The 16,988-nt window shown below is 33.0% G+C and overlaps 3 protein-coding genes across 3 annotated transcripts; all 3 read left to right on the top strand.

Moving 5' to 3' along the window:
- The first annotated feature begins 4,313 nt into the window (after positions 1 to 4,313).
- Positions 4,314 to 6,920, top strand: LOC146536998 (carboxypeptidase O-like). Its single transcript, XM_085189652.1, has 5 exons — positions 4,314 to 4,447; positions 4,984 to 5,380; positions 5,901 to 5,988; positions 6,262 to 6,464; positions 6,867 to 6,920. The coding sequence occupies exons 1-5, from the start codon at positions 4,314 to 4,316 to the stop codon at positions 6,918 to 6,920; spliced, it is 876 nt and encodes a 291-aa protein (XP_085045778.1).
- Positions 6,921 to 8,889: 1,969 nt separating this feature from the next.
- Positions 8,890 to 11,630, top strand: LOC146536997 (carboxypeptidase A1-like). Its single transcript, XM_085189397.1, has 3 exons — positions 8,890 to 9,012; positions 9,587 to 9,641; positions 11,388 to 11,630. The coding sequence occupies exons 1-3, from the start codon at positions 8,958 to 8,960 to the stop codon at positions 11,608 to 11,610; spliced, it is 333 nt and encodes a 110-aa protein (XP_085045523.1). The 5' UTR covers positions 8,890 to 8,957; the 3' UTR covers positions 11,611 to 11,630.
- Positions 11,631 to 12,327: 697 nt separating this feature from the next.
- On the top strand, positions 12,328 to 16,648 carry LOC146536996 (zinc carboxypeptidase-like). Its single transcript, XM_085189651.1, has 8 exons — positions 12,328 to 12,669; positions 13,209 to 13,421; positions 13,761 to 13,947; positions 14,412 to 14,478; positions 14,925 to 15,127; positions 15,479 to 15,563; positions 15,943 to 15,997; positions 16,402 to 16,648. Exons 1-8 carry the CDS (start codon positions 12,386 to 12,388, stop codon positions 16,646 to 16,648), a joined length of 1,341 nt encoding a protein of 446 aa, XP_085045777.1. The 5' UTR covers positions 12,328 to 12,385.
- The last annotated feature ends 340 nt before the right edge of the window (positions 16,649 to 16,988 follow it).

Here is a 16,988-nt window from a genome sequence, read left to right as displayed (position 1 = left end):
ATATCAGATGCGCTGGTGAAAAAGCCAAGTAATGCATTATATTAATTAAGAACAAATGAATGGATGTTCGTAATAAATCCTGAATATATTTATTGTAAATGTATGTATTTTATATATAGTACTAGCGGCCCGCCCGCGGCTTCGCCTGCGTAAAGTACGTTATTATAAATTTCTGTCTCCATGAGTACCTACGTCCTATAAGTGACGTCCATGCAAAATTTGAGACTCCTAGCATTTGTAGTAACGTAGTTTCATACAAACTTTCAACCCCAAAAATAACCCCTTAAAAGTCGAATATTGCAAATTCCCGTCTTAGTGAGCACCTACGTCCTATAAATAACTCCTATGCAAAATTTGAGATTCCTAGCACATGTACTTTCTGAGATTTCGTGATGAGTGAGTGACCTTTCGATTTTATATATATAGATAAAACTTTTTCTTATTGAGCGACTGACGAAAAACAAACAGACGAAGCGACTAGACTTAGAAAATTTAACATATAGTTGAGAGATTTTTTTGAAAATCCTACAGGAACGGTAAAAATGAGATTTTCCATTTACTTCTTTATTTTCGTCTGTCGTAGCGTAGTAGAAGGCCGAACTAACGCGATGGTTGAAGGGCTCGATTCCCAATCAGGGAATGATTGTATTTAATTTATTTTTAGCTAGCGATCCAAAAACGGCTTCGCCTGCTAAAGTTATTGTTATATTGTAACTAAATTATACAATTATTTTAGACACATTGTAGCTTGTATCATTTTCATATATAAGCTGTAGGGTATAATTATAAAATTGCATCTAATTCCGTTCAGTAGTCTTTACGTAAAAGTGAAAGAAATATCCATATTCAGAAACTTTCACATTTATAATATTAACAGGATTAATAAGGTTCCCCGCTCTCCGCTCGACGAAATGCGGTGTTGAAATCCGCCAATCAGTCCATCTAGACATTAGGTTATCTCTGCCTAACGTGCTGTATGGGTTAAGAGCGTGAACCTGCGTATTTCAAATTTCTTTTCTCTTTTCCAAAATTTAAAGAACAATTAAATGTACCAAAACTTCTTTAACAAGCTCGTTGTTAACAGTGCTATCGTGAGACTCGAACACTTGAAAATCTCTTTTTCACTTACAGAACACATTTCGGAATTACTTCGACGTTTAAACTTTGTTATTTATTATTTTAACAAGAAAATAACAAGAAAATAACTTTAGTGCCAATACATGTTTTTGTAAAATTAGTAATTAATTACAGTTATATCATTAGACATCAGTAATTTCATGACTTTCTTCATTAAAAAGGCAATAGTTATTAGCTATTTTTTATACGCTGTATATCGCACATAGCAGGACAGGACAGCAGACAGAAGGAACGCGGGAACCTAGTGCTAAGACATTCCGTTACAATTAAGCATTCTGGTGGCAATATTTAATTTCCTCGAGTAAGAATCAAACCCTGAACCTGCCGCCATTACAACCTCATGCTTGTCCTTAAACGCCACAACTGGTCTCTATATGTGGAATACGACGTAAAGCCAAAAAATATTATATAAGGATGAATATGATTAGGCTAAATATTAATATTATTTTATATACTTTTAGTGCAGGGCAAGACCGTGACATGACACATTACAACCATCCGTCACGTTTATAGACCAGGGGGCTGCCTTGTTTTAGTTGATTACACAACACGCCCATATAAATAATTTATGAGATACGATTAATATTCCATACTTACATGCACATTTGTCTATAAAACTCATAGCGGAAATAAAAATTATTCTTTTAATAAACATTCATCAAGAGGAATCGGGAATCAAATCTGTAACCAATGATTTACATTCTGAACATTTGCTAGTTGTCTACAGTCTATATATTGACTAATATTATAGGGGTTATATAGTTTGTTTCACTAAAAGCTCTAACCTCAGAAACTTATAATACGAATCGAAACATATTTTCGTGTTAAAAGCTATAATAGGCTACATTACATCACGTTATTCATTTTGATTTACCATGTTTTAGATAAGAATTCTTATATGTTCAATATGATCTTAGTTATTTTAACTTAATTTAGAGGATGAAGTCGCAAAAAAAAGCTAGTGACACTATAAAATAAAACTGAAATGACCAAACAGATGACGACCCAAAGTTTTCCTATTAGCAGAAGTGAGGTTTTTTATTCAACGTAATCTCAAGTCTTTGTTAAGTGACAGCTGCTTAAATGGGATCACAAACTTTGGCTGTTCAACAGGCAATTTAAGGAAATTAAAAGACCATCGCTTCCTTCCAGTATCTGATAATGTCTCTCAGACTATACAACGCAGATAGCTTTGTCAGGAAAATGAATTCTAGTCAGATAAACTTTATTTTGATGGGATTCAGATATCTTTGTTTGAGCTTGGAATTATACTGTCATAGTGTAGACGTTTAATAATTGAGATAGTATTTTTTTGAACGAAAAATGGAAAATTTTAATTTTGTAGGCTATCACATTTTTTATATAAATTTATAACAATAATAAAAGAATTGGGATTATATATCAGACTGTAACGTTAAGAATTTAAGTTCGATTCTCACTCGAGGATACCAAGTATTTTCATGTCTTCGCTCTGGTAACATGACGAAGCTTGGCGTTGTGTTCAATTTCTCTACATGCAACAAAAAGTCGAGAAACGAAGTGTTTATCTACTATCTTCACTACGATTTTCATAACTTTAGCCATAAAATGATAGTAAGCTAGAAAAAAATACTTAAAAACTTATTATTAAATAACCCGATAATCGATTAACCCTTACAAAATAGTTATATACAACTTCACCCCCATCACTCCGCCTGAGTTCGATCAGTTTTTGATGTAGTTTCATAAACCAGTATGTTTTAAGTTCGAGCACATCCCGATATTAAACGTTACACGCAAAGTTTTGAGAGCTTTCAGGAACACTTACGAGTACCGATGGTTATAGTATCTTGGAAAATCCAATATAGTTTAATAGTAAGTAGGTAATATATTTTTTTATGAAGTTTTTATATGGCTAGGTTGAAGTTACCGTTTGAGGCCAACCGTAGCTCAGAGGCGCTCACGCGGCGTTGAGTTCCGTAACTTAACACGCAGTGCTTCTAGAATTCAGCAAAAAATGAAGAACGAAAGTGTGTTAATGGGTTCCCTAACACTAGGTTCCCTAGAGAGGAAAAAAGGACATATATCCTGGCTACTTTGCTACCATGTTAAAATATAACTATAACTAGAAAATATAACGTAAAACTGTTGACACGCAGTTGCGATTTGAAGCTCATTAAAAGTTTATTTCCATGAAAGTAAAGGAAGGAATTCCAGTGTCTAGAGTAATAAGTTTTTGTGAATAATGTGCTAAGTTGGGAACGAGTGCTGGTTAAAATTTGTTCAAATTCTTATTGCAATGCAAAAATTATAATTTAAAATGTAAATATGTGTTGTGGGTTCGATTCCGACTTCATCGAGGAAGTGAAATATTTATTTACGTCTATATTTCTATTTCTTCGCTCTGGTGTTGAGACAGGTGGTGCTGGTTGAGTTCTGCCACTCAACACGCAATGCCTCCAGAGTTTTAACACTAGGTTCCCTCTGCCTACCCTGCTGTGTGCGGGATACAGCGTGAAGCTGATTTAATTTTTTTTTTAATGTAAATATAAGATCACGTTATAGTGGCTCGTTGGCCTGTTTGTATTGACATTTCGTGAAGTGTTGAGTTCGATTTCTGATCAAGAAAATGTTTAGATCTACATAGTTTATAGATTCCCAGTCGGTAGAATGAAATAATATTTTCAATTAACTATTTATAATATTACAAATCCCGGCGTTGAATACCGCCACGGTTTTGAGAATTTGGCGGAAAGTGGATAAAGGAAGTTTCTTAATGAGCACGGAGTGTCTTAACACTATGCTTCCAGGTTCTCTCTGCCTACACTGTTATATGTGGAATACTGTTTTAAGCTAGAAAAAAAAGATTTTTAAGCATAATTTCAATGTAGTATTTTAATAAGTGCGTTAATTATAATAATCATAGCTTAAAAACTGCGTTAATTCTAAAAAGTTCCTGTCCCACCATTTACTGACAGAAGACAACACTTATGCCATTTGTCAAATTTTCTTTTGACTTTTTGAATCTTTCTATCATAATGTATATACATTTTTTGATACTATTCTTTATATTTTTTACCAATTCTGTTTATTGTCAACACAATTATTTAAATTACAAACTGTACAATGTGGTTCCAGTGGAAAGATTTCAGTTGAAATTTCTACAGAGTTTAGAAAACCAGAAATATATAAATGTGATGTTTTGGTCCAGACCTTTCAGGCTTTACAATGATGTCCAAATATTAGTGGGCCCGGAGGATTGTGGACTATTCAAGGAAAGATTACGGCATTTCAATTTGAATGGAACTCTGTTAAGTGATAATATATTAGGGTTAGTTCTTTTTTTATTTATTAGACAGGTTTTACTGTTAACGCGTTAAATGTAGGTTCGATTCTCACTCGAGAAAATTAATTATTTTCATTTTTTTGTTCTGGTTAAAACAATTTTGTGGAGTTTATTTAAAAGTTTGAGATTAAATGTACAAAGCTTGTCGCTTTTTTACTTGTTTTTTGGTCTCAGAAAAGTCAATGAAGAATTTAATCATCAACGTGATTCCATTTTCGCTGTAGTATCATTTTTAGGGTTCCGTACACTAATAAGCAACTCTTATAAGACCACTTTGCTGTCCATTTGTTCAAATCTGTTAAATTATGTGTTGAAATTTGACATGAAGTGAGAACTTACAATATAAATAAAGAAAATCATCAAACTGATTTTTTTAGATTTTTTATAGAAACAAATAATTTCTTATAAATTTATCAACTTTTATAAGTTATACTTCCCGTTACCTTGGATTCAGAAATTAGTACAGAAGCCTAGGTTGATGAGTCCAACTCAGACTTAACCGGTTTTTTTTATAATTTTAGACAATTTGAACGTCAGAAAGTGCGGAAGTACACACGACTGAAACTAGAGACCTTCTCGTGGGACGCCTATCACGATCTTGAAGGTGTTTATCAGTGGATGACCGATATCACTAAATTATATTCTGATAAATCCACTTTAAGGACTATTGGTAGATCGTTGGAGGGCAGAGAAATTTTAGCTATAGAAATTAGAAACCAAAATGCCAAAACAGTTATTGTAGAAGGTGGTCTGCATGGTAATGAGTGGATAACTACTGAATTTGTGACTTACCTGGCATACCAACTGCTTAATGCTGAGAAAACTTTGAACAGCAAATTGCAGCAGGTTACGAAGAAATACAGGTGGATGTTGATACCTGTTCTTAATCCCGATGGATATGACCATAGCATGAAAGTCGTAAGTAATTTGTATATGTTTATGCAATAATTGTCCATTACTGACAGATGAGCAGCTGTAAGAAGCCATCGAATAAAGATCTAATTTAATAAATACGTAGACGTAAATTCCTCATTTATGAAATTAGGAGTTTCAGAAACAGAAAAAAAAATAGATATTGACAATTTTGAAAACAACGTAATAGTCATTTCCGTCCGTTTCTAAAATATTGTTTAAATTAAAAATCTATTATAAATAATTTAAATCTATGCATATATATTTTTTTTATATTTAACTTCTCAGTTATATTTTTTAAGGCGATTGATAAGTCTTCTGGCAGTCTCTGCAACATTGTATTCAAGATGTCGATATTTTATCACATATAATAAAGTATATTAATGACCTTTAACTTTACTTTATAAAAAATTGATAATTTAGAAAAAAAATAGATATTAAAAATAAATATTTCAATTACATTTTACTGTATTCATGTCTTAATGAATTTATTTTATTAATATTAACATAATCCTAATTATAATAGGATCGATTATGGCGTAAGAATAGAAGAAACCTGGGAAACGGCACATTTGGAGTTAATTTAAACAGGAATTTTGACTACAATTTTTGCAGTAAGTATACAATACATCATCAAAAAAAAAAACAGCTTCACGCTGTATCACGCACACAGCAGGTTAGGCAGAGGGAACCTATTGTTAAGACACTCCGTTCCCCAATTTAAACAAAAGTGTCATAAAGGAAACACTAGGTTCCCAAATTCCCGTGGCCTTGCCGTTTCTTATATGTGGGATACCCAGTGAGAACCCATTTTTTATTATTTTACATTTTGGATTAACAACTGTTGCTATATAGAAAATATTTTCCTATATTTTTCTAATTTCTAGAACATGATGGCAGCACTGACCCCAAACACGAATATTACTGTGGACCTCAGCCCTTCTCAGAACCTGAAACGAGAGTGTTGTCTGAATTCGTAAATTTCAATAAAGACAGCCTGAAGTTCTATTTCTCCATACACGGATATGGACAGAAGATCATCATACCCTATTCTGATAGGGTGAAGCATATTGAAAATTTCTCAGAAATGGTATTGATTTTCTCTCTCTCTCTCTCTCTCTTATCGGGATAAACTAAAATATTATTTTATTTTTAGCTTCACGCTGTATCCCGCACACAGCAGAGTAGGCAGATAGAAGTTATTAAGATACTCCCAGGCTCCCAGGTTCCCTTTGCCTACGGTGTAAAAAATAAAAACAAACATTTTTCTTGCTCTGAATTTCACTATTATAAACGTAGTGTCTCGCATACAAGCGGAAACCAGAGAACTAACTTAGCAATGAGTTATCCCTACCTATCCTGCTCTGAGGGGAAAGGCGTGAAGCTGCTTACTACACATATATATATATATATATTTAACACAAAAAGATTGATTTAAAATCAATTATAATAATAATAAAAGTACTATAATTTAATATAATCATGTTATTAGATCAACATATTATACGTACATTGTTCTAGTATTAAACTCAGCCAGTACATATAAATAGGCAGTTGTTTCATACTAAAGATTTATGACTTGCTGTGATTGCTTCAAACATTCACTATTGTATTATAGGAAGTTAGCGATTTTAATTTATGAATTATAATTTTTTATTATTTATTTTCTGGAGACATTGCGTGTAGAGTGGTGGTACTCAACGCCGCGGTTTGCTTCGTTATCAGAGCGAAAAAATAAATGTTTCATTTTCTCGAGTGAGAATCGAATCCATAAGCTAAAGTAATTTCATAAATTTCTGCCAAAAAACAATTAGTAATTAAAAAAAACGGTTTTAAGAACAGCATCTGATTATAAACGCTAAAATTATGGTTTTAACCCCAACTCTGGGAAACGCTTTCTTCTAAAACAAACATGGTGTTGAGTTTTACTGCTCAACAAATGTCTCAAATATTCGGCGGACCGTGATAAATGGAATGCCTTATCTTATCTTTTAAAATTTTTTGAATCAATTTTAGTAAAAAAATAAATTTTAAAACAGTTTCAACGAAAAATCATACAAACAGACATACTCACATACAAAATTCGACAAATCCATATATGAAAAGAAACAAACATTATATCTAGGACAGCGTAATCGCTCATAACTTAAAACTAACTTGCAGTTAAATTCCACAAGCCGTAACTTAGTTATGTTGACACAACCATGAATATCTTGGTAATGCATCTTCGCTGTACCGCTTCCCCCTAAGCCTTTCCAGGCATTAAGCAAATTGGTGGGCATATGAGACTTGTAGATACAATTATTTAATAGCGTCGGCTTTCCTTTGTAAAAATAATTTTAGCGGGTTATTAATTCTATTAGAATTATGGGTTAGTTCAGTATTTTAATGTTTGTAGACGTTGTGGTGATGATGGTGATGGTATAACGACTGGCTATAATCTCCCTCTGGTAGCAAGATATATGGTATATGGTAGCCTCCAGAATTCGGCGGAAAGTTGGAAACAAAAGTATTTTAAAGGGAGCGAAATGTCTCAAAATTTCTATTTATTTATTGTTCCCTCTGCCTTCCTGATATGTGCGGGATGCAGCGTGGAGAGAAAGTTGCTCTTTGCTTCGTTACCAGAGCTATACTTGTTCACTGTAAAAAATAAGTTTTTTTTTGTATTTTCACGTAATGATTCATTAATCTATATATATAAAAGGACTTGTCCTCACTGACTGAGGTAAGACGCACGCACAGCCGTAACCGCTGTGCGTAGGAACGTGAAATTTGGACAGGTGTTTACTATCGTAATCTGGACATCCAGTAAGAAGGGATTTTGAAAAAATTTTACTCTAAACGAGTGAAACAAGGGTTGAAAGTTTGTATGGAAAAAAAATTAAATCGGCGCTGATTCTTATAAAATTTGAAATTTAGACTCTTAAAAATATTTCATTGAACACATGTTTCATGGTTTTCTAGAATTCTCGCCCTAAGGGTGCAAATAAGGGGTTGAAATTTTGTATGGAAAAATTCTTAAAACGCCACCGCTTTTATAAAATTTGAAATTTAGACTCTTAAAAATATTAAATTGAACATGTGTTTCATGATTTTCTAGAATTCGCTCCCTAAGGGTGCAAATAAGGGGTTGAAAGTTTGTATGGAAAAATCTTGAAATCGCCACCGATTTTTATAAAATTTGAAATTTAGACTCTTAAAAATATTTCATTGAACACATGTTTCATGGTTTATTAGAATTCACCCCTAAGTTAGCTAGCAAGCGAAGCTGCGCGCGTCCGCTAGTTGTGAATAAGAGTATTCTTTTTAAATTAACAAACTCCAATCTAATAAAATAATTATTTTTTCTTTATATATACAACCAATTCCAAATTAATAACAAAGTCAGTCCACGATCAGATTTTCAATAGTCCAAAAGAATTATTAATTTCCGCAACGAGCAAAAAAAAACGCTCAGGTTAAAGAAATAAATCGAATTGTATCAGACTGTGCAAACTGGGGCGCCCGAACGGAATATTCATACGAGTTTTGAATTTCAAAACCTATTTTGCAGGAAAATTATGGGAAACAGGCTGCATTGAAGATGTACAGATTGCACGGCGTCAAATATCGCGTTGGTACCGTTTATGATGTTGATGGTGAGTGGGTTTTTTTTTTGTTATTTTATAGTTTCACACTTTATAACGCATTTAGTGAGGAAGGCAGAGGGAAGTTGAGATATTGAGTGTCTGTCCTGTGGGATATTAGATATGCGGAAATTACGTGAAGCTTCCCGCCGTACCCCCCATTCAGTAGGATACGCAGAGGGAAAGTAGTGTTAAGATGCTTCTTGTTTACCGCCCAATTTTGAGATATTAGCGGAACTTTGTAGGTATGTTTTAACTCTTGGGCCTCAGCAGGAAAGGTAAAATGGTATGCGAAAAAAACGAGAAGCTGATAAAAAATATTATTATCATGGATTTCGTTCAGACAGGATAGATTTTAGGTTTGGCTGACGTAAAGAGGCCAAATCGACATTGGCCCGCCTATGTTATCTGTTAGACACTTATCAACAGTTATCCTAATGATCGATTGATTTAACGAGTTAATCAGATTTTGTTGTCTTATTCAGATAATCTTACATTGGACTGTTTAAGGCTGTGATGGTTGCGGGTTTGATTCCCACTCGTGTACAGTTAGACCGTGCTATCATGGTTTTTTTTTAAATTTTAGGATTCAGAGCCTCTGGTGACAGCATTTCTTGGGTAAAGAAGACACACAAATTAAAGTAAGTTCACGGTAAATTTATACATATTTTTTAGCTTTCACGCTGTATCCCGCACATAGCATAGGGTACGCAGAGAGAATTTGGACACCTCCGTTCCTATTAGGATACTTCCGTTCCGCGCGACGAAGGCTGAACTCAACGCAGCGCCTTGTTGCCTCTACACTAGAGGGAAGAAATTAAAATATTAAATATTCCATTTCCTGAAATAAGTAGATCTACATGATTAATATTATTGTTTTAACTTCCCCCTTTATTCTATCCATAGAACAGTAAACAAAGATAACCTAAAATTCCATTAGCATTTCCTTCTCCATGTTAAATTGGAATTCCATACAGCGGTAAATCAATGCATTACAAAGATCACGCCAAAATGGGAAAATAAAATAATGAAAATAATTTAACCTAGTTGGGATCCTACTTTCAATTCGATTACAAAGGTTTTACAAGGTATACAGAAGGAACCTAGCGTTAAAACACTTCGTTCCCCATTTTCCGTTGATTTTTATCTAGCAGTTTGTTTTGAATGACATAACTCAACGCCGTGGTGCCAGACCGAAGAAATGAAAATATTAAAAAATTGAAAATATTTAATTGATTAATGAGTGGGGATCGAACCCACAATAATCGCGTTTATAGCCACTGGTTTATGCCACTGTGCCACGAGGTCCTTTACATTTACAGTCAGTCATAGTAATAATAAAAAATATTTTTTATCTCCGCCCAAATATTAATTAAAGATTATTTACTATCGTGCCTAATTCCATTATGTCTGCAATTTTTTTCTCTTATCAAAAAAACGTGTTAGGTGCACGCGTGTATAATAATCTGATAGTTTCTATAGGTACTTGAAATATTTAATAATATCTTTTAATATCTAATATTATTTAGATATCAATTTATTTTATTATTATAGGTTATCGAAAAAAAAAATAGTGGAAAGTTTAGGTGCTGAGAATATAGGTATATACATTTAAATAACAACAAATTAAATTAAATAAAAACTATATATTAAATACAAAATAAAAGATTACAGGCTTTACGCGTGTCAGTTGTGGGTTCGATTTCCACTCGAAGAATTAAATATTAATATTTCCTCTGGTACGAGGCAAAGTGCGGTGTTGATTTCCGCCATTGATAACCTGTAATACCTCCAGAATTCCGCGGTAAGTGAGAAAATCTCAATGGGAACGAATATCTTAACACTAGCCTCCAAATTTTATAATGCAAGCCAAAGAGAAAGAATTTTTATTTAATCAAATTCGTAAAATATATTTATTTTACTATTAAATGCTTCTATATAATATAATAAAATTATAAGCTTTAAACAGATATTGAACCTAAAACAACCTATTAACCAAATATGTTTGCTCACCGTGTGTGCACCACTTACCTAAATGGATGTGGCGAACACGAAATCAACGTATTAATTACTATAATGAATAATCAGAATTTATTAGGCATGAATATATGAGCTAATATATATGTATGTTTGTACGTAGAGACATATTATATGTAATCCGTAAGTATACATAGGGTAGGAAGAACCTGGGAACCTAGTGTTAAGGTAATACGTTCCCCTAAAACAAATCCACTAGAAATTCCAATGAATTCTGGAGGTATTGCGTGTTTAGTGGTGTAACTTAACGCCGAGCGAGTCTACCAGAGCCATAAAAGGAAACTAATTGAAATGTAACCACATCCTCCATTTCTAAGGAAGTAAACATCTATTATTTGGCATTGTTTCAGACACGTGATGTCCTTTTACCTTCGTGACAACGGTACATTTGGGCATGCTTTGCCAGGAGATCAGATCTTGCCAGCGTGCAGGGAAGTCCTAGTGGGCCTCGTCGAAGCAATGACAGCCAGGCATAGACACGTTGGCAGAGAGTTGTTTAGTAGGGCAGAGATAACGAGAAGCTCTCCACCTATCATTCTACCTATTATTATTTTATATCGATTTGGAATGTAATAAATTTATCATGATATGTATATAATTTTTTGATTTATTATATTTAGGCTCAGACAGGATTTAGATTGTGGGGATTAATGTGAATACTCAATAAGGTTTAGTCTACAAAGTTAAAGATTGTTCATTACTTTTTTGGGAATTGAATGAATTTATGAATTGATTTTAGTGATGTCTCATAAAATTTTCATTAAAATTGAATCGTCGCTTCTTAGAAAAGTGAACTACTACATAGATAACTTTTTAGGATAGTAAAAGGCAATAAATTTAATTTTTACCCCGAAGAGAAATGTAATTTTAAAAGTGTTAAGACTTCATTTCTCCTATGTATTTTACATACATGACAGAAATTAAGTTCTCTAGCATTACAATAATTGATATAACAAACTTACATTGTATTTTTTTAGTTTTACGCAGATAGCAGAGCCAGGAAATAAAATTATTAAATATTTCGTTTTCCCAAGTATCACGTTTACACGCTTGAGCCACTGCAACATGACTGGCATCAGTATTGTAATAATATGGTTGAAAATATTTTAAAATATAATAAAATTTAATTTAAACATTATAACATTTACTATCGTAAATCTTTAATATCAGATGGAAATTTTAATTTTTGTAAGAAAATACGAATTTGATGTGGCAAACTAAGAATTTTAAGCAAATTAAAATTAATAACCTCCTTGCTGTCATTGTCATAATATAACCACTGACGTTTGATACAAAATGTACACTCTAGAAGGCTTTTTTATCTTACCTAAATTTAACGAGAACAGAAATGAATATATTTCATATTATAATTCCTATTATTTATTTAAATGGATGTTTATCAAAGAAAGAATATTATAATTATACACTATATAGAGCTATTCCAGTGAAAAGTGAAGATGTGGAATTTTTATTAGAAATAGGTGATGTCTACAATGCTAACTATTGGAGATACCCAAGTCTGGTTAAAAAACCAGTAGAATTTCTTATACCACCAGATGTGAAAGAGAAGTTTCTGCAAAACGCGGAAATGCAGAATATTTATTTGTCAACTCTGATTGAAGATATTCAAAGGTGAGAATTATGTCTATTACTTCTTCTGCTTCTTCTTCTTCTTGCTTATTTGCTGAAAATATTTTGCATTTTCTTTTTATTTGCAATTTTGAGTTGAGTATCGTTTGAAAATTATGAGCAATGTATATATATATATATATATATATATATATACATATATATACATTGCATTACATACATACAATGAATATATATATATATATATATATATATATATATATATATATATATATACATTGTATTAATAACAGAGTCGTGATAGTTATGGGTTCTTTGAATAAATTTCTACGCGTATTCCACCTCAAATACGAGGCATTGCGTGTTGAGTAGCGGGACTTAACGCTGTTTTATGTCTTAACAGAGCAATGCAATGAAAACAATTCATTACCCTAAGTGGGAATCGAACCGAAATGATACGTGTACAGTCAGACACGGTGCCAAGGCGCCAAGACAGCGAAAAACAGAGTATCTCTAAAAACTGGTAAAAACAAGTACATATATAATATTTAAATACAATAATTTTGACTATAATATTTTAGTTCGTTTGACCTACAAACAGTCAAAACATACATACGTCGTAATATGGAATCTTTCGATTGGACTAATTACTTCCGCTTGGACGATATCTACGAATGGTTAAGAGATTTGAGGGATACATATGAGGATGTGATGCAATTGCAAAGTATTGGAAGAACGTTTGAGAAACGTGAAATATTAGCTGCTAGAATTAATATAGGAGAAACGACCAACAAGTAAACATTTTCTTTTTAAAATGTTATTTAAAAAATACGGGGTAAAACACGGGGTTCCTCACTTTCTTCCTCATGTTGAATAGTAAAAATTAGAACTTAAAATTTGTCTTATTACCGGGCAGAGAAAAATGAAATGAATTCATTTATATGAGTGGGACTCAAACCCACAAACATTGGATTTACAGTAAGTGAAAAAATATAAATCATAAAAAAAGTATTGTAACGTTTCTTTTTTAGGCTTCCAAAGCCAAATGATGAAAAACCCTCATAAATTCGTCATGCCTGTCTGTCTGTCTGTCTGTTTGTACGTCACAGCCACTTTATCTTTACTAATTTTAGGCCAAAAGTGATAGTAGAAGGCGGAATCCACGCTAGAGAGTGGATATCGGTAGCTTTTGTCACATATTTTTTGCATCGTATATTGACAGCAAATAGAAATACAGCCTTGAACGATATCGCGGAGTCCTACGAATGGTTCTTCGTACCAGTACTTAACCCTGATGGCTATGAACATACTCACCTAAAGGTAAGCTTAATGATTTTGAATGAGATCCTTTATCCTGAATTATCGTGTATACCTATATATTTTACTTAATGTCAAACACTCCGTTCTCAATTTTCCGTCCGAATTTGAAATATGTGGTGTTGAGTGGTGGAACTCTACGCCACACTATCTTTTCATTGGATGAATATGGCGATCACTTTGTGCCTTGAGTGGTAATTAAATTTACAACTATAGTTAACACGCTGTGTCTACGGCGCATAACGCCGCCTGGCTACGACATATTGAGCAGGCTTGGTTATAGCTAGGACCTGAATAGTGGAATTCTTTAAAGGTTACTAGTTGAAGCTCATATAATTTACAGCACTTACAGCACTTCTTGATGTAGACAAGTGTTTTTTAGTTTAAATTTTTCACTGTATATTATTAATTATTAAAATTTGTTAATAAATATTTCTTATTTATTTAAGCTACACTGAAAATTTCAGGATCGCTTGTACAGAAAAAACTCTCGAGGTGTAGATATTAATAGAAATTTCGATATTCGATTTGGAAGTAAGTTTATTTATTTATTTACACTTTATTGTGCACAATTACATATTAAGAAGAAAAAGAAGAGTATAAAAACGACAAAAATATAACAATTGACACACAAAAGGCGGCCTTATCGCTAATCAGCGATTTCTACCAGACAATCTTTGTAATGTAAACAAAATGTTGTTATATATTTTCTTCTTGAGGCCTATCGTGGCGTATTCCCACATTCCCCAATTTTATCGATTTATGGAGGCATTGCATCTTGAGTAGCGGAACTCAACGCCGACCTTTACCTCGTTACTAGAGCGAGAAATGAAATTTTTTCATTTTTCATTTCCTTGAGTTGGAATCAAACTCACAGCCTGTCGCCATTACAGTATCACGTTTGTGCCCCTGCGCCTACAACTGGCCTCATCTCTAGCTTTATAGTATTACTATAGATGAAAATATTTTCTTCGTTACAGCGGTTGGTGTCAGTTCCTCTAAAACAAGTGAAGTGTACTGTGGACCTGCAGCATTCTCTGAAGCGGAGAGCTCGGCTATGGGGAAATTTATAAGAAAAAATAAAGAAAATTTAAAATATTATTTGGCATTTCATTCGTATGGACAGTATATGATCATACCATACGCCTACTCAGCTAAGCATCAAGATAATTTTGAGGAAGTTGTGAGTGTTATATTTAACTGATAACTCTAAGAAATAAATTGGAATCCCATTTTAATCTGTTCCCGTGGGAATTTCGGGAAATCATCACTTAGCTTCCCTACACACCCCATTATGACGAGAAATTTCATCATTTTTTTGCAAAATTATTTCATATATATAACATAATATAGCTATAAAATATTTTTCGCTAACGCACTGCTCGTATTACTCATCGCCTCATCGTCGCGCTTTGTCCTCTTCCAGGAACAAGAAATTGAATGTAATTAATTTTCCCGAATAGTAATCGAACCCATGACCGTCGCTTTTACAGCCACAGAAAGTAAATATTTAAATATTTTCATTTAATTACAGTACGACATAGGTCGACAAGCAGCGAAACGTATTTCCCAAAAATATGGAACCAAATATAGTGTTGGTACCGCGTACGATACTGTCGGTATGTATATTGTGAAAAATTCTTCTAGTGGCTAGTGTTTTAGTGCTATTTATATTAAAAACCTACTATTAATACACTCCGTTCCCCACTTTTAACACAGTTTTCAAGATATTGAGTATAAGAGAGTTATTTCTCCAAGTGGGTATCGAACCGTATTGTTGTTATTAAAAGACTTTTTAAATTGGTTAAAGGTCCATTTTGTTTATCCTTACCCATATATTTTTTAAAATACCTTTAAAGTGGCTAATAATAGTTTTTAATATATCAAAATAAAATATAATCTTTAAAGTTAGTTATAAAATTGCATACATGTTTACTTTTTAAGTAAGTTAGTTAAGGCCACGAAAAAGATCAACTCATCCTAAATTTTATTGCACAGGATACCTAACATCTGGTGTTAGTGGTTGTTGGGTAAAGAAACAATTTAAAGTGCCGTAAGTTTCAATATATATGTATTATAATTATTTTAGATTTAGAAGTACTATTTATTAGTTTTCACTTGTTTAATCAGCTTTGGGCTATTCTCCCTTTACTGCGATATGCGCTCGCGCAATCCACGGAATGGTGAAGATTTTTTTATTTAACATTTAGCTTCACGTTATATGCCGCACATAAAACGGGAGGCAGTGGGAACCTTACTGTATTAGACGGAAATGTCCTACATTAACACACTTGCGTTTTCCACTTTCCGCAGATTTCTTCCGACCTCTTCCGAGATTCCGCTTGGGCCACGACTGCTCTGTAAGGATAGACCAGATAAAAAGATAGATAGATAAAAAAAGATATATAGATAAGTCTTTTAATTTATTAGTATCGTTTATATATAAATTATTTTCAGCTATGTACTTACATTTGAACTTCGTGATGATGGTAAACACGGCTTCGCTCTACCACCCAATCAAATATTGCCCACTTGTAAAGAAACTATGGTGGGAATGATACAACTCTTGACAAATAATCAACTTCTAACTAAATTCAATAAAGAGGAGATAATACCTAAAGAAGAGTCCAATGGAGGGACTATTTTGAAAAGTTTCAAAATTTTGTGGAATTTTTGTTTGTTTATTATAGTGCGGTTTTATTGATAAATTGTCTTTTATTTTCAATTTTTACAATCTGTAGCGTCATGACACAGAAAATAAGTAAATAAGCAGGTTTTCTGTAAAGTTATTTTACAGGAGACATTTCGCTCCCCATTTTTAAGAGACGGAACTAAGCGCCGTGCTTTGTTACGATACCAGAGCCAACCACCATTTCATTTCCCCTAGGGTGTCAGACCCACAAACTTGTGCCCCTACGCCATGACCTCACGCACTTTTTCTTAAGATAAAAAGTAAATAATGCTCAAAGTGCTCAAATACCTATAATTCCAATGCACAAATAAAAAACACATATAAATATATATAAAAAAAATTCAAAACACCA

The sequence above is a fragment of the Heliconius melpomene genome, chromosome 8 (genome assembly GCF_056956725.1).
Source record: "Heliconius melpomene rosina isolate 202511_hmr_F chromosome 8, ASM5695672v1, whole genome shotgun sequence".
NCBI classification, from domain to species: domain Eukaryota; kingdom Metazoa; phylum Arthropoda; class Insecta; order Lepidoptera; family Nymphalidae; genus Heliconius; species Heliconius melpomene.
Note: the sequence above shows the minus strand (reverse complement) of the source record. Positions and strands in the feature narration are given on the sequence as shown.

Coding starts and splice junctions, on each gene's coding strand:
- LOC146536998 (XM_085189652.1), top strand. CDS start 4,314: ATGTTTTGGTCCAGACCTTTCAGGCTTTACAATGATGTCCAAATATTA. Junction 5,381..5,900: donor ATGACCATAGCATGAAAGTC/GTAAGTAATTTG, acceptor TAATTATAATAG/GATCGATTATGGCGTAAGAA. Junction 5,989..6,261: donor TTTTGACTACAATTTTTGCA/GTAAGTATACAA, acceptor TCTAATTTCTAG/AACATGATGGCAGCACTGAC.
- LOC146536997 (XM_085189397.1), top strand. CDS start 8,958: ATGTACAGATTGCACGGCGTCAAATATCGCGTTGGTACCGTTTATGAT. Junction 9,013..9,586: donor TACCGTTTATGATGTTGATG/GTGAGTGGGTTT, acceptor TTTAAATTTTAG/GATTCAGAGCCTCTGGTGAC. Junction 9,642..11,387: donor AAGAAGACACACAAATTAAA/GTAAGTTCACGG, acceptor GCATTGTTTCAG/ACACGTGATGTCCTTTTACC.
- LOC146536996 (XM_085189651.1), top strand. CDS start 12,386: ATGAATATATTTCATATTATAATTCCTATTATTTATTTAAATGGATGT. Junction 13,948..14,411: donor ATGAACATACTCACCTAAAG/GTAAGCTTAATG, acceptor TGAAAATTTCAG/GATCGCTTGTACAGAAAAAA. Junction 15,128..15,478: donor AAGATAATTTTGAGGAAGTT/GTGAGTGTTATA, acceptor ATTTAATTACAG/TACGACATAGGTCGACAAGC.